The sequence below is a fragment of the Microcaecilia unicolor genome, chromosome 3 (assembly GCF_901765095.1).
Source record: "Microcaecilia unicolor chromosome 3, aMicUni1.1, whole genome shotgun sequence".
In the NCBI taxonomy this organism is placed as follows: domain Eukaryota; kingdom Metazoa; phylum Chordata; class Amphibia; order Gymnophiona; family Siphonopidae; genus Microcaecilia; species Microcaecilia unicolor.
Window position 1 is genome coordinate 240,859,381 of NC_044033.1, and position 19,526 is coordinate 240,878,906.

Below are 19,526 nucleotides of genomic sequence, written 5' to 3' on the forward strand. Positions count from 1 at the left end.
AATCTCAAGAGCGAGCACACTGTAATGAAAGGATCTGGCAGGAGGCAAAAGAAACTAGGACGTGAGCCTCTACCAACACCTATTTAGTAGGTGAAAGGATTCAGGCACTAACCATGCGTTAATTGGTTGGCGTGTGAAGAAAGTGTGTTCCTTTACTAATCAGTTAACGCAGCTTCATTACTGTGCATTAACCCCCAGATTTTATGTCATGCCCAAACATCCTCACTCAACTTTGTGTATACATTGACTAATGAGCATCAGTAATTGGGTTCTGACAACCAATTATTGATATTAATTGGCAGTATTAAAAATTTGTGTGCGCATCTATAAAGCACAGTACTTAACTTCAATCGCAGGCATAAGTACAATGCCCCAAAAGTTAGGTGATCGATCCACACCAGATATAATTCTATAAAGGGTGTATTCCCTGTATAGAACAGTGCTTAGTGCTCAGTTTTATCAGCACCAAATGTTCAGTGCTATATTTTTAATTTCCTCCTTATTGATTAGCGCAGGAATCACGTGTGAGCTCTTACCGCCTAATTTTTTTAATGGCTGCACACTAATGGCAACATTAACGCATTAATGGAAAAATTAGAAAACGGCCATTTTTTGGGAAAGATTTCATGCAAGGGCATGCTAGCTCCACTTTCTAATGCAGCTTAGTAAACTAATGTATCACAGCATTCCCCATCCTTCACTCTTTTCTTAATAGATTATACAGTAAAAGAAAACAGAACAGTCCTTTTACCTGTGGATAGTGGTACATCCTGAACATATTGGACATTTGACTTGATTGCTCTGATGTAAGGCCTTCAATGATAGCGGCCAGCGTGCCAGATGTTTTGCAGCGATAATTAGGAACCCAGGTGTCCATACCAGTAAATATACTCATGGCAGCCCCAAACACAAAGAATGGATTGAGATAAGATTCATAAAGATGAAGCCCTAGTGTGATGTTGGGTAAGAGCTCTGAGCTGTTGTTAATCTCCTCCACTGCAGAAACAAAGGCCAGGTAGTCAAAATAGTTTTCTTCATGAAAACTGTAAGACAATGAAGATCAGACAATTAATCACTCACTGAAGGATGGAAAGAAAGCGGTGGAACTATTTTCAAAGCCAGTGGTCAGAGTGTGTTTTTAAAAGCCAGCTTAAAAGGTTTGAAAATATAATTATATTAGGCCTAAACTTAAATGCACAGGCTATCTGTATTCAGGATGCCTTGTAGCGCTATAGAAATGATAAGTAGTAGTAGTAGTAGTAGTAGTAGTAGTAGTATTAGGATGAATATCACCACTATGGGAGCAATTCTATAAAATGGAACCTACCCTCCTTTACAGAAAAGTAGCATAAGATGTGAGCACATATATCAGCCATAGAGCTGGGGTAAATACTCATACCTCGAGATGTGTGCAGTATTTTCTGTTATCCCCCTTATTCTATAAAAAGTGTTTGTGAGTAAATCTGGGCTCACAATCCATGCCTAAATTTAACATGCAAGGCTAAAATTGGGGCATGGTTCATGGGCATTCTGAGCAGTTGGTTCATATGGCTGTAGCTAAATATAGCACATTTCAGCTGGTGCAAATGGTCGTACGTAAAGATAGATGTGATTCCCAGCTATAAACGCTAATTCTATAAACCACACCTAACTTCAGATGCACAATAGAATACCTGTAAGCGCTTTTTTGGCACTGATTTAGATTGAATCAATCCCTATGTGTATAAATGTGAGACCAGGGCCGTGCCAACCCGGTAAGCGGGGTAAGCATGGCAGGGGGGCGCCTGCCTTCAAGGGCGCCGCTGCCGCCGGCCGAGTAAAATCTAGAGCAGCTTCCAGTTCAGCAAGAGTGAAGGGGAGCACAGACGGACAATGCTTCAGGCTGCCTCTGGGCCCGCACTCATTTCCTGTTTGTGGAACAGCTGAAGCAAAAGCAAAGGCAGCCTGAAGCATCGTCCCTCCGTCCGTGCTCCCCTTCACTCTTTTTAACAACAGCCAGCACTAATGAAGGGGAGAGGCTGCAGCACACGTCCCCCTTCAGATAGGAGCAGGAAAGAGTGCTGAGAGGAGAGGAGAGATGGCTGCTTGGATTGCTGACATTGGTAAGACATCTGAAATTTCTTTTGAAAGCCTTGTTTTGATTACTGCAATGGCCTGGGCCTACTTATAGGGATAAAGAAAGTGCATTTGAAGGCCCTGCAGGTTGGGGGAACTGGGAGTGAACCAGCTGGGAAGAAAGGAAAGACAAGACAAGGACATTTCTGTGTGTGGGGGGGGGGGGGGGGAAGAGAACAAGCTAGAATCAGGGAGGAAGGAGGGGAAACTACAAGGGCAGCACAAGAAAGGAAAATAAGCTGATGGAACAGAAAGGCAAAGAGGCAGACAGGGAAAAAGCAAAGTGAGCCATTACCCCCCCCCCCAAAAAAAAGATGGCAAAATAAGTACAAAAAGCTTTACAAAAAAATGTGCCACGTGGGGGGGGGGGGGGGGCAACTGATAGTCTGCAGGGGGGCACCAGAGACCCTTGGCACAGCCCAGTGTGAGACCTGCCTATGACCCACCCAGACTTCACCCTATGTGTGATCTACCTTTTAACTATGAACTGTGAAAGATATTCATATAGTCATAGAACAGTGAATAAGCAGAATATCAGCATTTATGTATGAACATACGAGTGAATAGGTCATTAATCTAACCATTTACATGCTCATTTGGTACCTATAAATCCTTCTGAAAATTGTTCTCTGGCTGGGAAATGTTACTCTCATATAGTTCAAATTAGATCTCTTTTACTTTCTCTCTCTCCAGGTCCCCTCTTTCTTCAGCAGGTACATACCCCACTCAGTGGCACATAGATACTAACAAGGGAAGTTATCAATGTGGGCTACCATTAAGATGGATAATTCTACTGCTAACTTCTTCTGTTTGAGCAGATGTCCCATTTTATGCAATAGTAACTAATAACCTAGCTTAACAGTAAATTAACCTGACTTAATGGTAGCCCATATTGATAACTTCCTCCTAAATTACACAAAGTATAAACAAAAAAGAAAACTGTTGCTTTTCTAGTGGTATCAAGATGCATCAGTGAAGACAGAGGTATGAAAAGCCACAAGGAATTTGATGAAGGTAAAAGAAGGGAAGATGAGTATGGTACGATAAATTTAGCCAAATAGGGAGGGATACTGGTATAGAGTTTGAACTGAATTTGAAACATGACTGGAAATCAGTGATAACAACAGAGGAGTGGTGTAATGTGATCAGACCTATGTGCCTGACACAGGCTGATGAAAACTTGGGCGCCCCGTTCGATTATGCCCCTCAATGTGGGCCACCATTAAGATGGATAATTCTACTGCTAACTTCATCTGTTTGAGCAGATGTCCCATTTTATGCAATAGTAACTAAAAACCTGGCTTAACAGTAAAATAACCTGACTTAATGGTAGCCCATATTGATAACTTCCGCCTAAATTCCACAAAGTAAAAACAAAAAATAAAACTGTTGCTTTTCTACTGGTATCAAGATGCATCAGTGAAGACAGAGGTATGAAAAGCCACAAGGAATTTGATGAAGGTAAAAGAAGGGAAGATGAGTATGGTACGATAAATTTAGCCAAATAGGGAGGGATACTGGTATAGAGTTTGAACTGAATTTGAAACATGACTGGAAATCAGTGATAACAACAGAGGAGTGATGTAATGTGATGAAACCTATGTGCATGACAAAGTCTGATTATGGTATTTTGTATTGATTGAATATATTGAAGTAGCAGCTGTTGGAAACTGACATACTCAGTGTTACAGTAATCCATCTGAGATATGATGTGAGCATGCAGGAACATAATCTGAGATTCTTGGTCAGCATAAGACTACATTTATCTAAACTGTTGCAATGGTCATGAGCAAATTTGAATTAAATGATAGATGTGAGGATCAAAAGAGGTGCTGGTTGATGCAAACGCCAAGGTATTTAAATTAGTCAACAAAGAAAAAATGAGAGACAGTCCTTTGCACCTGTCACTCAACAGGTGACAATTTTAGAAGTATTCAGGGTCAAGTGATTAGATTGAAACCAAAAAGAAATTGGATTGAGACAATGTTGAATCTAGGAAAAATCAGGGGTAAGATCATTTTGCAGAACAATCTTAAGAATGTCAACAACATAGAAGTAATACAAGACATCTTCATTCTGAAGATCAGTGACAAGAGGACTAAGAAATATTTTGGAAAAGAAGGGGTGACCCCCAGGAACACCACAGGTGAAAGGGAGGGAGTGGACAGAGTAGAATGGGCACAGACTGAGAAGCACGATCAGTAAGAAAGGAGTTGAACCACTTTAATACCATACCAGAGAGCTCAGAATTCACAAAACAGCAAAGAAGTTTTTGATTCATTAGATAAAAAGCCAATGATAAATCTAAAGAGATAAGGTGTTCAATCTAACCCTTATCAAGGATAGAGTAAATCTCACTCAAGAACCAGTCAGAATGGACTCCATGCCACGGTCTACACAAAAGCCAAACAGGTGCGGAAGGAAAATATTTGTGGCCTCAGAATGCATAGGAATTGGGAGAAAACTGTTTTATCAACCACTTTAGAAAAGAAGAACAAGCCTATAATTTGGCGATCAAGTGAGTGTTTCTTCAAAAGAAGGTTAGCCAGGACACTGATGGAAACAACTGATGTTTCATGATTCAAAAGCAAATGAAAGAGGAAACCAAACTGAAAATTTTCTGGGTACAGATCCCTACAAGCTCCCTATGAAACAAGGTCATAGCAATAACTAGAAGTCTTTTAACCAGTCCGATTCATGAGGTCATCATATGCATGTAAGTGCTGATTAGCGGCACTTAACCACATAAGTGCTGACTCTGCTCTCTGTACACACAAAATAGCCTGTTTTGTTTTAGTGGTTAGCATGATATTTTGCGGCACTAACTGGTTGGATTATACTTTGAATACCAATCCCTTAGATTTTTATGGTGATGAAAAAATTTGCATATATGACAATTTTAAGGTCACTAGTTTTGCTCATTTTATACCTTGAGCTAAGTGAGAATTCAGCTGAGCAGTTTCTCATCTGTTTACCTGGACAGTGTAAGGTCGATATTCAGCAGGGTGGTCTCTGTATAAAAATAAGCAAATGGCTTATTTGACTGCTTTGATGCAAACACACTATCCATTTAAATAGGACTGATGAATATACAGTTCTAAACTTAAACGGAATAAATTTGACCAAAAAGGGGATGAATATCACTACTCTCTTTTTACACATGTAACTCAGACAAGATATTTTGCTATCTAACCTAAGGTTTTCAGTTTGATAGCTCCAAATTAAAAAAAAAAATTAAAAAAAGACTAATGTGGTTAAACCGGAAGTTAACTGCTTAAATGATTTTGAATATCTACCTCTGTGTGTTTTCTTAATGGCAATTAATTTATTGACAGACCCTGATTTAGAACTGTAAACCATCAGATTATGATTAAATTCATAGCATCCCATTAAATGGTGTTAGGCAAATGTAAAATCCCACAAAGGTCTCTCTTATCTAAAGATCCTTCATTAAGCTACAAATCAAATTGGAAGTTAAAGTCAGAGACCATCCTAAACATATGAATCATAAGTGTGTGTCCAATAGGAACTAAGCTCCTGTGTTACTTACAAGTAAATATAATTCCATGTGGGCAAAGTTGTATAGGACGGTGGTTTGGAGATTATTAAATCTCTCATTGTAACAATTCCTCCAATCATGATGTCTCCATCCTTGTGGTATCCTGGTTTTATGCTTCCATATTTTACTGGTGGACCCTGGCCCTCGGTGGTCTTCCATTGAATGTAGAAAAGTATCAAAATCAGGACCAGAATTGCTGCCGTCTTTCAGGTTGTGAATCAGTTTTTCCTATGAAACAAACACCTGCTTGTCCTGCTCTGCAATTGTGGTATGAGGAGGAAGTTTAAGAGGTCTTGGATATTAAAATAATTTGCAGAAAAAAAGTCATATTATGACCAAGAATTTTCAAAGTGCAGACCACTAAATCTGTGCAAAGACACACAGGAGGTTGAGGAAAGACAGCACAAGTCTCATACTGATGTTGCATAGATCTCTGTATTATTAGCTGTGATTCAGCAGCTGGTGAGGGCACAGATAAATCTTTATAGAGTCCTGCTCCTCAAAGATTCAGCCTCAAGGGATGTCTTCTCCAGATATATGTGTTTGACATTATACTTTTGATTTTTTGTTTTGCTTTCTTAATATATCTAATAGAAATTGCATGTTTATTAACTAACAAAAATTAATTATATAGAAAATCTCAGTGAGAAGAAAATGATTATAATCAGTGACATTATATTCCCTTCATATTTTATAAAGTAGTGTGGTTGTCATCTTTTAATTTTAAACAATACTATCTTCATGATGGATTAAAGAATACACTTGACAACTGCAAAGAGAGTTTCAGACATAGGAAGAAATCAAAACTTTCCTGCAAAACAAAATAAAAACACAGCTCAATTTCCAGAGGGTGGGAGATTTTTCCACAGCTTGTGCCTTTCTGGCCTGGGGCAAGACTAAGAAGGCTGTAGGCATGGGTTTGCTATTAACAGGGCAGGCATTAGGCGGGGTGGGGGTGGGGGCAAACAGGGCAGCTGCCCTGGGCCTCACAGCTCCAGGGGTACCCCATGGTCCAGGAATCTTTTCCCCTTCTCCCACCACAGTCCATCTCCTTCTTCCTTTCTCTCACCTTCATGATCTTCTTTTAAAATTCATTTCCATTCTCAGAGGGGCTACAGTGCCAGGACATTCTCACAAGCTGCCTCTGGTTGCCCTGAAGCTTTCTCTCAATGCCAGGATCCCGCTCCCTGCTAATGCAATTTCCTGTTTCTGTCTGGGCAGATCCTGGCAGAGAGGGAAAACTTTGAGGCAGCAGGAGGCAGATTGTGAGGATTACATCTGCCTACATGCATATTTTGCAAATATAGGCCCCTTTCTATCAAGCCATGCTAGCGGCTAGTGGTGGGTTAATGCTGACAAAGCTCATTAAAAGTAAATGGGCTTTGTCCGCATTATTGCACAACAGCTGCTAGCGTGACTTTGTTAAAGAGGGGGAGAATAGTAAGGGGCAAGGTGGATTCCCTTGCCACTTGCTGAAACATGTTCCATCACTAGTGAGGGGTGGATACTTGCAATCACTTTTGGAAATGAATAAAGTTACCATAGCTAAAGACTCATCCACCTTTATTAGAAATTATTAACCATAGCTTAAATTCTGGTCAGGTACCATCCATATGGAAGATGGCTGTTGTTCAGCTCATATTAAAGAAGAAATTGTTGGATCCAGCTATCTTGGCACATTATAGGCCAGTATCGAATCTTTGCTTTCTGTCAATTTCATCAACTCTCATCTTTTGTCGAAAAAACTCTGGCTTTACACCCCAGGCAGTCCAGTTTTTAGCAAAATTATAGTACTGAAACAGCTTTGGCAGCTCTTATTAATGAAATATGCTCTTATATGGACAATATAAGGTGATACTGACATTCTCACTGGATCTATCAGCAGCCTTTAATCTGATTAACCCAAAATTGTTCCTTTCATAATCTGCTTTGGGAATTTCTGGTGTTGTTTTGGAGTAGTTTTCATATTTTCTTTTAGGATGGTCTTTTAAAGTGATTTCTTTACACTATGGTGTCACCCAGGGTTCTATACTCTCACCTCTTCTTTTCAATCTTTTTCTTAGTCCTTTGGCCACTCTCATCCAATCTAAAGATATATCAGCGCACTTTTAAGCTGACAACATCCTCTTTCTGAACCCTGCAGAACCTTTTTCACCTCAACTAGATCCACTTCAGGGCTGCATAAATTGTATAGCAGACTGGCTATTCGATCATAGATTAGTGTTAAAGAAAGACAAAACTGTCACATGTTGGATCACAGGCCACTTTTCTTCCTCAACAAACACTATTTCACTATCTGGGAAGCCTGTAGTGCCAGTTGATTCATTTAAATATCTTGGAATTATACTAGAATCTAGGGTATCTTTTGCTCCACAAGTTTCTCATTTATATAAAGCTAGCTTTTTCGTTCTCCGTCAATTGCGTTCAGTTAGACATCTATTGATAATAATATATTTCATGGCCTTATTCTCTCTCTACTTATCACCAAATTGGATTATTGTAATATTGTCTATGCTGGTCTTACACATTTCTTAATGAAAAAGTTGCAAACTAGAGAAAATATAGCAATTTGTCTGTTAACTCATGTGAAACAATGACAACACATTACTCCTTTGTTAAAAAAAAAAACATCATTGGCTGCCTGTTATGCATAGAATTATTTATAAAATTGCATTTATGACGTTCAAAGTGTTTAAATGGACTTTCCAGATTACTTAGCTGTTTTCACTATTCCCTAAACTCCGACACGGGTTCTTCGATTTATCAATGACTACCGATTGGTCCTTCCAGTCCAAAAACAAGCTAGATTGGAATGAACGATGTAATCAGTTTTTTTTTAATTTCTTGTCCCCTTTGACATGGAATAATTTGCCTTTGACTTTCTGTTTTATTTTGTCATTAAAAGATTTTAAAACTGTGATAAAGACGTTGCCTTTTGGCATTGATTAATTAGACGGGTTAGGGCTTCCCCCTCTGTGTTGCATATTTCCACATAAAACATCAGTTACTTAAGATTTTTCTTTAACTGTATATGTCTTCTGTCCTATCATATATTCCAGTAGCATTGATCCCGTTGGCAGTAAAACTGATGGAAAGCATGGTAACCAAACAACTTACAGATTACATAAACAAATTCTCAATATTACATGAAGCACAGTCAGGTTTTCGCCCCCTCCACAGCACTGAAACAGTACTAATCACTCTCCTAGCCAAATTCAAGCAGGAAATAGCCATAGGCAAAAACATCCTTCTCCTCCAAATCGATAGGTCTAGTGCATTCGACATGGTAAACCATAATATATTAATAAGACTGCTAGCTAAGTTTAGGATCGGTGGAAACATATTTAGCTGGATCAAGGGTTTCCTAACCACAAGAACATATCAAGTAAAATCAAACTCAAGCATATCATCACCGTGGAAAGCAGACTGTGGAGTACCACAAGGATCACCGCTATCACCGATACTCTTCATCCTAATGATGACCCCTCCAGCCAAGTCCTTACCCAACCAAGGCCTTAACCCTTCCATATATGCAGATGATGTCATAATATACATTCAGTACAATACCAAACTGACAGAAATCACCAACGAAATCAAGCTCAGCTTGAACATCATGGACTCATGGGCAAATGCATTTCAACTAAAACTCAATAAAGAAAAAAACTCATTGTCTCATCCTCTCATCCCAATACAGCGCGGACAACCCCATAAGTATCAACACCCCAGACTATACCCTTCCTATCTCAGACAGCCTGAAAATCCTCGGCATTACAATAGACAGCAACCTAACACTAGACAGCCAAGTAGCATCCACAACAAAGAAAATGTTCCACTCAATGTGGAAACTCAAACGCTTGAAACAATTCTTCCCAAGGGAAACATTTTGCAACCTGATACAATCAATGGTACAAAACTACATAGACTACTGCAATGGGATTTATGCGGGAATCAAAGAACAAACCTTAAAGAAACTCCAGACCTCTCAAAACACAGCAGCTAGACTTATATTTGGAAAACGTGATTTGAAAGCACAAAACCCCTCCGCGAAAAACTACTCTGGCTCCCAATCAAAGAACGCATTGCCTTCAAAATCTGCACCCAGGTTCACAAAATTATCTATGGTGAAGCCCCAGGATACATGACAGACTTCATCGACTTACCAACTAGAAACACATCCGAATCAACATATCTAAATCTGCACTACCCAAGCTGCAAAGGACTTAAATACAAATCAACTTATGTATCCAGCTTTTCCTACATAAGCACACAACTGTGGAACACATTACCAAAAGCCTTGAAAAAGATGTACGACCTCCTAAACTTCCGGAAATCACTAAAAACTAACCTGTTCAAAAAGGCATACCCCTCCGATCCAACTTAAATGCCTGATCCCTGCAACACAACAAAACTTAAGTACGTAATGGACATAACTCTTCCGTTGTACGATTCCCTAATGTGGCTGTGCCACATGAACTTTATCTTACCACAACATACTACTACTACTTATCATTTCTATAGCGCTCACCGGAGCCTGCAAACGCCTCTTCGGTACTATGTAAGCCACATTGAGCCTACAAATAGGTGGGAAAATGTGGGATACAAATGTAACAAATAAATAAATGAATATATTGTAGTTCTTTTCTTATTTTCTTTTTAATTTTAGTTTTTAAAATTGTACACCTCTCAGCTCTACTTGTTATTATGGGTGATATAGAAAGTTTAAATAAACCATGAAGTGTCTACCAAAGTTATGCATGTGGGCACAATTGCAATAAGGCCTGAGATCTCTCTGTGCATGACATTCTCTGTCCTTTCCCTCATTATCTAGATGGCCACCTACCTCCTCCTCCAACCTTCCCAAGTTTGTAGGCTTCACATGCTGCACACAGCTAATGGAAGGATGGCTATGGGATCCCTGAAGGTGGTATAGGTGCATTCTGTACGGGTTATATTGTCCCCATAGTCATAAGGACTATGGTGATGGTTTCAACTGTGCAAGATTGCCATTTCACTGATGTTGTTGAACGTAACCAATCTGGGAGATATGCAGTGTTCTTTGGTCTGTTAACCGTTGTAAGGTATGCTAGATTACTATTTGCTGTGATGTTGGGTCACTAATGAAGACCCAAAAATGTGTTTTGGAGAGTGAGGATTCACATGACAAACAGGCTCATTTTTGAAAGAGGATGCCCATCTTTCGACACAAATCGGAAGATGGGCGTCCTTCTCACACGGTCGCCCAAATCGGTATAAAGGAAAGCAGATTTTGGGCTTCCCCAACCTCTCTCCGTCGCGAGGATGACCATAGACCACCAGAAACCCACTGTACCCACATGTAGGTGCCCCCCTTCACCCCTTAGGGCTATAGTAGTGGTATACAGTTGTGGGGAGTGGGTTTTGGGGGCTCAGCACACAAGGAAAGGGAGGTATGCACTTGGGAGCAATTTCTGAAGTCCACTGCAGTGCTGGCTCCTCCCATGACCAAAAGGCTTGGATTTGGTCGTTTCTGAGATGGGCGTCTTCGGTTTCCATTATCACCAAAAATCAGAAATGACCAAGTCTAGGGACAACCATCTCTAAGGAAGACCTAAATTTCAACATTTGGGCATCCCCGACCATATTATCGAAACAAAAGATGGACGTCCATCTTGTTTTGATAATACGGGTGTCCCCGCCCCTCTCTGGGGACATCCTGCGAGGACATCCTCAGGAAAACTTGGGCGTCCCTTTCAATTATGCCTCTCAAAGTCTAAGATAACAGGGTCTGCTATGTTATAGAATATCATGCAAGCAAATGGACTATCACAGTTCACAGTTCAATTTTATTTAATATACCTCAAATAAAATCAAATATCAAGTGGTTTACTTATTAATAATATTAGGGTTGAAATGAGAAGATGGAAACAAAAGATAGCTTGGATTACATGGGAAACTTAATAAAATTCAAGAGAGGAGAAGAATTTGGTTAAAATTAACCTAGGGAGAAACACAAGGTGGGGAAAGGGGAGTAAGAGAAAGAAAATTCCAGTGTAAGTGTAATCTCATTAAGGAGCTCATTTTCAAGAGAGAAAAACGTCCAAAAACTGGCATAAATCTGCATTTGGACATTTTTCTCACAAAACTTCCAAATTGGTATTTTTAAAACCAATTTTTCTATGAAGTCCATCAGAAGTGTGTTCAAATCACAAGGGGGTGTGTCAGGGATATTTTAATGGTGGGATCTGGGCGTTCCTAACATTTGGAAATTTTAAAGCCATAAGGAACAAAACAAAACCATCCAGGACTAAAGCTAAGACGTTTTGATGCAAAATTGTAGTAGTAGTAGTAGTAGTAGACTTGTTTTTATAACGAATAAGGCACACAAGGGTGCCCTAAATGACCAGATGACCACTGGATGGAATCAGGGATGACATCTCCTTACTGCCCTTCCAAAAATGTGATTTAATACATTACTTGCCAGCCTCAGGTCCATTAGAACAGCATGTAGATCCCTGGAGTAGTGTAATGGTGGGTGCAGTGCACTGCAGACAGGTGGACCCAGGTCCATACTTACCCTACCTGTTACACTTGTGGAAGAAATTGTGAGCCCTCCAAAACTCACTAGAAACCCACTGTTCCTACATATATAGGTGCCCCCTTCACCCATAAGGGCTATGGTAGTAGTGTACAGTTGGCGGTAGTAGGTTTTGGGTGGGGTTTGGGGGGTTCAGCAGACAAGATAAGGGAGCAATTGTGAGATGTGTACCTGGGAGCATTTTATAAATTCCACTGCAGTGCCTCCTAGGGTGACCTATTGGTTTCATGAGATGTCTGGGGGACCAGTTTACTAATAATGATGGCTCCTCCTCCTATATCCCAATAGCTTGATGTTGTGGGTTTTGCACTTGGACATTTTTTGTTTTTGAAAATGGACCAAAAAACAAAACGTCCAAATCACAAAACCTTGTTCAAAACACTATTTTTGAAAAAAAGATGTTTTTTTTTTTTGAAAATGACTTTCTTTCTGTAGATCCCCTATGGGTGAGGTTTTTTAAAGAGGGTGGTGCGATGGTAAAATCACGGTGTAGGGTCCCACGATAAACTCTCACCACTTAAGGAAGGTACAAAGAAAGGTGGGGAAATTCTGTATGTTATACAGTGTGTAATTCAAGATGTTAAGCGAATTTCCCTAGATGTTACAAAATTTTAATGATGACAATTTTGCACACTAAATTTTGGATTTAAATAATTTATTGCACAAGATGTTTTAAGGTGCAATGAATGTTTGAGAATAACAAATAAGTTCAACTCACGATAACTTTCAACTCTTGTATAATTTCATGTATTAACAGATCTACTAATGTGCATTTCTTTTCTTTAACAGCAAGCAATCCTAGCGAATTAATCTAACACCTGTGTCAGATAAGTATTCAACAATTTTAACTCTCAACCAACACTTAATAATGTTAGAATTGTTTTCCTATGTGAAGAACTGATTCTTTGTGTTGTTTTCTTTTCCTCCAGGTCTCACCATCAAAAATCCGAAGGTAAGTATACAGTATTTCAGCTTATTTCTTTAAACCTTTTAATTTAATTAAAATTTCAGTCCAAAACTCGAGCAGGTAAGTACTTAGCTGCAAATCTGCTGCAAAACTTCTTCAGCTTCTTCCCTTTCTTGCGTTGGAGCTCTTTCAGTCGGGATGTTTGCAGGGTGGACGGTACCTGAACTATAATTAAATAAGAGGGGGGAAAAAAACCCTACCTCCTTAACGAACATATACAGAAATTGTGGGAATTTTACACAAAACTGGTGGCCAACTCTCTAATTTTAAACAATAAATAATTATTATTCCCTTTCTCTACCCTAGACTCACTGGTTTTCCCTCACTACTAATGAGAAGGCTATTGTTGGTTTGTAATTGCTCCTTCACAACCAGTTTCACTCACTCTCCAAACCATACACTTCCCTCCAGTGTCTGGATCCTCTCTCACTCCCTTACATTACCCACATCTGCAGCTTCTCTCACAGTCCAACACCCAATTCTCCACACACCTGCAACACCCTCAGCACACAGGTCTGTCTCCCTCAGAGTCACAAGCTCTTCTCATGTAGTACAATTCCCACCACAAATCAAAGCCTCTCTCACCCTAAAATCAGTGGTGTGCTGGAGCCGGCTCGCACTGGTTCACAAGAGCCGGTTGTTAGTTTTTTAAGAATTTTGGGAGCCGGTTGTTAAAGTAGCTACTTTAACAACCGGCTCCCAAAATTTAGGCTTGCCGAGTTGCCATGCCTCTTCTTGATGTCCTCCGCTCCGTCCTTCCCTGTGGCTCGCTCAGCATGTCTCACCACCTCCCCCCCTACTCCTGATGCAGCTCCTCTTCTTACAGCGATTTTTTTTTCAGTGGTGCCGGCCGGGCGGCCGGCAGGCAGAGTAAGAAAAAGCACGTTGCTTTAGCCAATCCTGGGGACTTTACTTCAGCCTGTCCCGCCCCTGAAAATAAAAATCGCTGTAAGTTTTCTCTTCCTTTTTGCTTTCCAGCTTAACCTGAGTCAGGTCAAGGTCTGATTCTGCTCTTTTCCAGTTCTTGCAAAATTTTAAGAGAGAAATCCTCAGCTCTGCCCCAATAGCCAGAGAAAGAGCTTCTAATCCTGCAAACAGGAGAAACAGAGAGAAAACTGCCTGCAGGAGCTACTGCTCTGGTAGGAGATTCCCCCAATTTCCTGTCCTTTCTCTGCAAACACTGCTGCAGCTTTCTAACCTGAGGCACTGCAAAGTCAGGAGCCTGAGCAGACCTGGCCCGAGGAAAGGCACTTTGAGGGACTCTACTGAAGAAAGGGAGAAAGATGCAGAGTCCTACAAAGGGAGATTTTGGTGCCCCAGGTTTTGTGTCTAACTGGTTTCTAGTTGCTAAAATCCTGCACTGCCTAAAATGGTAAATCACTTATCTCTGGAAATTCAGTGCTATACTGCAACATTCACACTCACCTCAGCTCACTTTCAATATCAAAGTACCCTTTTTCAATGTCTCCTTTCACTTTAAAACTCATAAAATCCATGCTTGTTCTCTTACTTTACACAGACACACAGCATACATTTTACTCTCCCAGTCATCCCCTGCTCTTGTCTTCAGTTCACTCAGCAGCAGTGTTGCCAGGTGGGAAATTTTTTTCCCACCCAATCCAGCACAAAAACCGCCCAAAACCCGCCCAAACTCAAACCCCGCCCCTGACACCCCCACCCCCGCGACATTCACCCCCGCCCCCGCCGTCATCAACCCCGCCCCCGCCGTCACCGGCCCCGCCTCCCACGTCATCGGCCCCGCCTCCCACGTCATCGGCCCCGCCTCCCACGTCACTAACCCCGCCCAAAACGTCACTAACCCCGCCCCCGCGGCCAAAAAAGCCGCACAAAAAACCGCCCTGAAGCCCAAAAAACAGCCCAAAAAACCGCAACCCGCCGCGGGCAAAAATTTCCCGCGGCGGGTCGCGGAAAACCGCCCAATTGGGCGGTAAAACCGCCCACCTGGCAACACTGCTCAGCAGTCTCCCTGGCAACTCACCCCCCCCCCCCAGAGGAACATCTGACATCACTCAACCAATCAGCTTGTCAGAGAAAGACAGGTTTTTTTTCTCTGATCTGTTTAGAATCTTGGCTGCTCTCCCTCCCCCATAGAAGTTACTGCAAAACTTCCTATATAGAGAGTTTCAAAGTCAATTTTAACCTGACTTGTACCCAAAACAGCAAGGAACATTTTATTACCCCATTTACATTTCCTATTCAGATTTTGAATGTTTGTTGCTTGGCAAAGAGGGCTTTTGGTGTGAAAAATAGATTTTGTCCTCTGGCATGTGAGTAACAGTAGTCTTGTACATGACTGTGCACCCTGCCGAATGACAGGGATAAGTGATACATTGGATGAATGCTGTTCAGGCAGAAATAGGGAAGATTAATGGATCCCCTTAGCCTGGCAACTTATATGTCCCCACAGGTCACCAGATGATGACATTCAAGATCCAGCAAACTGAAGAAATATCTAAATGGGTTGATTTGACCAAGGCTATGGATGGTATTCCAGAAGATATTTGCATTATGGCATGAAACTGATGTGAAATAACGGGCATTTGTGTCATAGAGGTTGGCGGCAGGAGACATGATGACACCAAGTGGGACCCTGTGGAAGAAAGGGAACTCTAGATAAACAAAAAGATGGTCTGACAATTATTCAAAGTGATTTAACCAGGCGGGAGAGTCTCCTCAAGATTTCCAAATATCTCAGCAGAACATATGGGATATTTAAATATTTCAAAAGACTTATACAGACCACTTTAAACTTCTTTAGTACAGATGGGAAGAGAAAGAGGCCAGTTAGATGGGAAGCAGAGACTACTTTAGAAAGGAAAAAAGGAACTGCATGAGTCAAACCCCCTGCTTCCATAAAACATAGGAAAGGATGACCTGAAAGAATGCCTGGAGTTCAGAAACTCTCCTGGTGATATCAAGAAGACTGTTTTTAGGGTAAGTTCCTGTAATGAGCCTGTACATTTTGGGCTCAGTGTGGAGTTTGCACTTTAGCTGACCTCTTATGCATGATTTTCAGAAAAGGCCTGAGCTGCCTGCAAGAAGGGGAAGTGCTACTTGTTTGCTGGACATGGTTAGGCAGTTAGAGCCTGTGAGAAGAGACAGACGAGGGAGTGGAGGAGTGGCCTAGTGGCTAGAGCACCAGTCTTGCAATCCAGAAGTGGCCAGTTCAAATTCCACTGCTGCTCCTCCTGATCTTGGGCAAGTCACTTAACCTTCCATTACCTCAGGTACAAACTTAGATTGTGAGCCCTCCTGGGACAGAGCAATATCCAGAGTACCTGAATGTAACTTACCTTGAGCTACTACTGAAAAAAGTGTGAGCAAAATGGAAATAAAAAAGGGAGAAGTCAATGCTGGCTGACCATGAGTTGCTTTGTTTGTTGTGAACTATAAGATGAAGGGAGAGACCCGTTATCACACCAAGCTCTCAGGTGTGACTGGTCATAGAGGCTCTGAGATGACGTTGAGTTTGATGATATAGCCATGATTCCTTTTGTAAATAAATGCCTGCTTTGCTTTTGTCTGTCTGTATAAGTGTGGTTTCTTGCTTTTATACATTTGAAAGATCCTTGCCTTTGAGGAAGGAGTTATACTTGTGCTGATAAAAGTGCATATTCAATTTAAGACTAATTGTATTGTGTTGAAAACTTTCTATGGGATGACCACTTCTCCTCTCTCAGGAATGCTTGACCATTTTACAACCCTGTCCAGATCATATGGGTCTTGATAGAATGTTTTGTAATTTGATTGATCATATGGATGGTTCAAGTAACTGAAACTTTTACCACAAACATGTTAATCTCTTAACTTTGATCCATCTTGAATCATGATTGAAAAAAGGTGGAATATAAATATCGGATTGGATTTCAGAGCTAGTCACCTAACTTAGTAAGCAAAACACAGATACTGCAAAAATGCCACTAACTACTACTAGTTATCATCTCTATAGTGCTATTAGACATACACAGAGCTGTACACTAAACACGTAAGAGCTTACAATCAAAAGCAGACCTAAATTCATTTAGCCACATGTTCCCATTTCTTCCTAGTGGTCTTTTTAGTTTAAATGGGGACACCACACCATCTCCCATCCCTAACTCCTACTTGAAGGATTATCTGTGGGTAATGATACAGCAGCAGAGCTTTTTTCAAAACAAATTAACGGGTTGGGAATGGCTGCCAACCGGTTAACTCACTTGTCAGAGGCTAACCAGTCATTTTCAGTGGCACTTAACTGCTTATTGCCGCTAAAAATAACTGGTTAGTGATTTTTAAATTGGCTGCATCAGGGGCATTCTGGGGGTGTTTCCTGGGTGTGACTAGTTAAGTTAGAATATTAAGAATCAGCCAGGCTTAGTGGATAAATAGGACCTCCTAAATAGTAGTCCCTACCTTGGCTGGTTAATTGTGAATGTTGACTTAACCAGTCATGCACTCGCTGGCTTTCCAAAAGTCAGAAAGTCAATGACAAAGCCTGCTCAAGGCGTGGCATTGAATTTCCGCTTGTATCTCCAGTGGCAGACAAAAAAACACTGTCTGCCACTGGCTGAATATTGGCTAGAGGAAGCTTTAGAGACAGGGTGAAATCACAACTTTCCAGAAAAAAAAATCAGAGGATTGAGGAGGGAGGCGATATTCTTATCACATGTGTCTGTCTAAGAAGGCTGCCAGTATGGGTTTGCCATTGGCCAGACATCTGTTAAGTCTGGTTCAGATCTATTTACAGGAGCTCTCTGGTCTTTGAATGGCTCATCTCATAAATAAAGTGTGGTTATCAGTTACTTACCATTATTGTGTCAGATAATTTAGCTTACATCACCTACCCGAAGAGGAAGAGAGGAGCATACAGAGAGGGAGCACACCTTTGTCAGAAGAACTGCTGGGAGTGTAATGGTAGGAAATGTAATTTCTAACTTTCCACTTAAAATAACTGATACTTTAAGCCAAAGGAAGTGGAGGAAGTGGGTTTAATAAGGTGAAGCGAATTGAGGAAAGTGTAAACAAATTAGAGACTTTAACCCAAGCCTCAACTAAAGAAAGGAGTTTTATTTCCCGGAAAATGGAATACCTGAAAAATCAGTCAAGGAGGAGTAATTTGAGGTTGACTAATTTTCCAAGGTCCCCACTGATTTCACCAATAGAGATGTTTAAAAAAATATTTAGTCGAAGTTTGGGGGATGTCACGAGATTTACTGCTTCCTTTGGTGAGAGTGCAATATTTCCAGCTTAATACTAACATTGTTAATCACATGCCTAATGCACAGAAGGGAGACTAGATGAATTTAACATCTTTCCTCGAATCATCACTGGAAGTTATTACCCAGAGAACTACTGCAGTGGTAACATTTGCTCTGGAAATGGACAGAGATGCTGTACTGAGACTTTTTTTTAGAAATTTAGATTCAGATTTTTTGGGATCAAAAATTAGAATATATCCGGATTTGTCAAAAGAGACACGGAAACGACGCAAGGCCTTTTTGACCTTGCGCCAGAGAACTCTGGCCCTAGGTGCTAATTTTGTACTTAGATTTCCTTGTTTATGAAGAATATTATTTCAGTCTAAGACTTTTCAATTTTTTGAACCTAAACAATTAGAAGAATTTCTGATTTCAAAGGAAACAATGAATGTAAATGTAGTAGTACGAGTAACAGAATGCACACTGTATAAGATAACTTGGGAAAAGAGATTGGGTCAGGAGAATATTCCTTAAATTTGTATTTACCACATAATCTATTTTCCTTTCTTGGACCTGTAATTTCTCGTTTTATTTTAAGGTCGATAGAATAATATTGATTTCAACTTATGAAAATAAGGACATTTTTTTTCTTGAAAGTGTATTACAATTTCTATATTATCTCTTGGAGTGTATAATATAAATAATTAATAAAGAAAATTAAAAAAAAGTTAATCAGGTGTCAGCCAATATTCAGTGCTGGCACCTGCATCTCTCAGAGGCTTAATTTATGATAGCTTTTGAGTTGTCCTAAATTAGGCTGCTGATTGTTGCAGGTAATGGCATTGAATATTAAAGATACCCACATAACCCCAGGCTTCTCCTTAGTGGCACCCCCCTTACTGCTCCTGATTTGCCTATAATTTTTAGTGGCAGTCTGAAGTGATATTCAGTGGCACTGTCTGGTTTGGTGCCGCTGAATATCAGGAGTTAAAAACGTTGGGTCCTTTGAGTATTAGGGTCCTAGGAGTGAATGCAACACTAAGAGATAGAAAGATCCAAATCAAAGATAATTCCATAAATTTGAATTAGCACATCTTTAACTTCCACAGCATT

The 19,526-nt window shown here is 40.5% G+C and overlaps 1 protein-coding gene across 1 annotated transcript in view; it reads right to left on the reverse strand.

Moving 5' to 3' along the window:
* LOC115464499 (vomeronasal type-2 receptor 26-like) overlaps positions 1–6,749 on the reverse strand; it is a 40,576-nt gene extending 33,827 nt beyond the window's left edge. Inside the window, exons 1-3 of the mRNA XM_030194866.1 lie at positions 6,744–6,749; positions 5,666–5,826; positions 752–1,043 (exon numbers count right to left, since the gene is read on the reverse strand). Of these exons, the coding sequence (XP_030050726.1) occupies positions 752–1,043; positions 5,666–5,826; positions 6,744–6,749 (459 nt within the window). The remainder of the gene's footprint in view (positions 1–751; positions 1,044–5,665; positions 5,827–6,743) is intronic.
* Between the last annotated feature and the right edge of the window lie 12,777 nt (positions 6,750–19,526).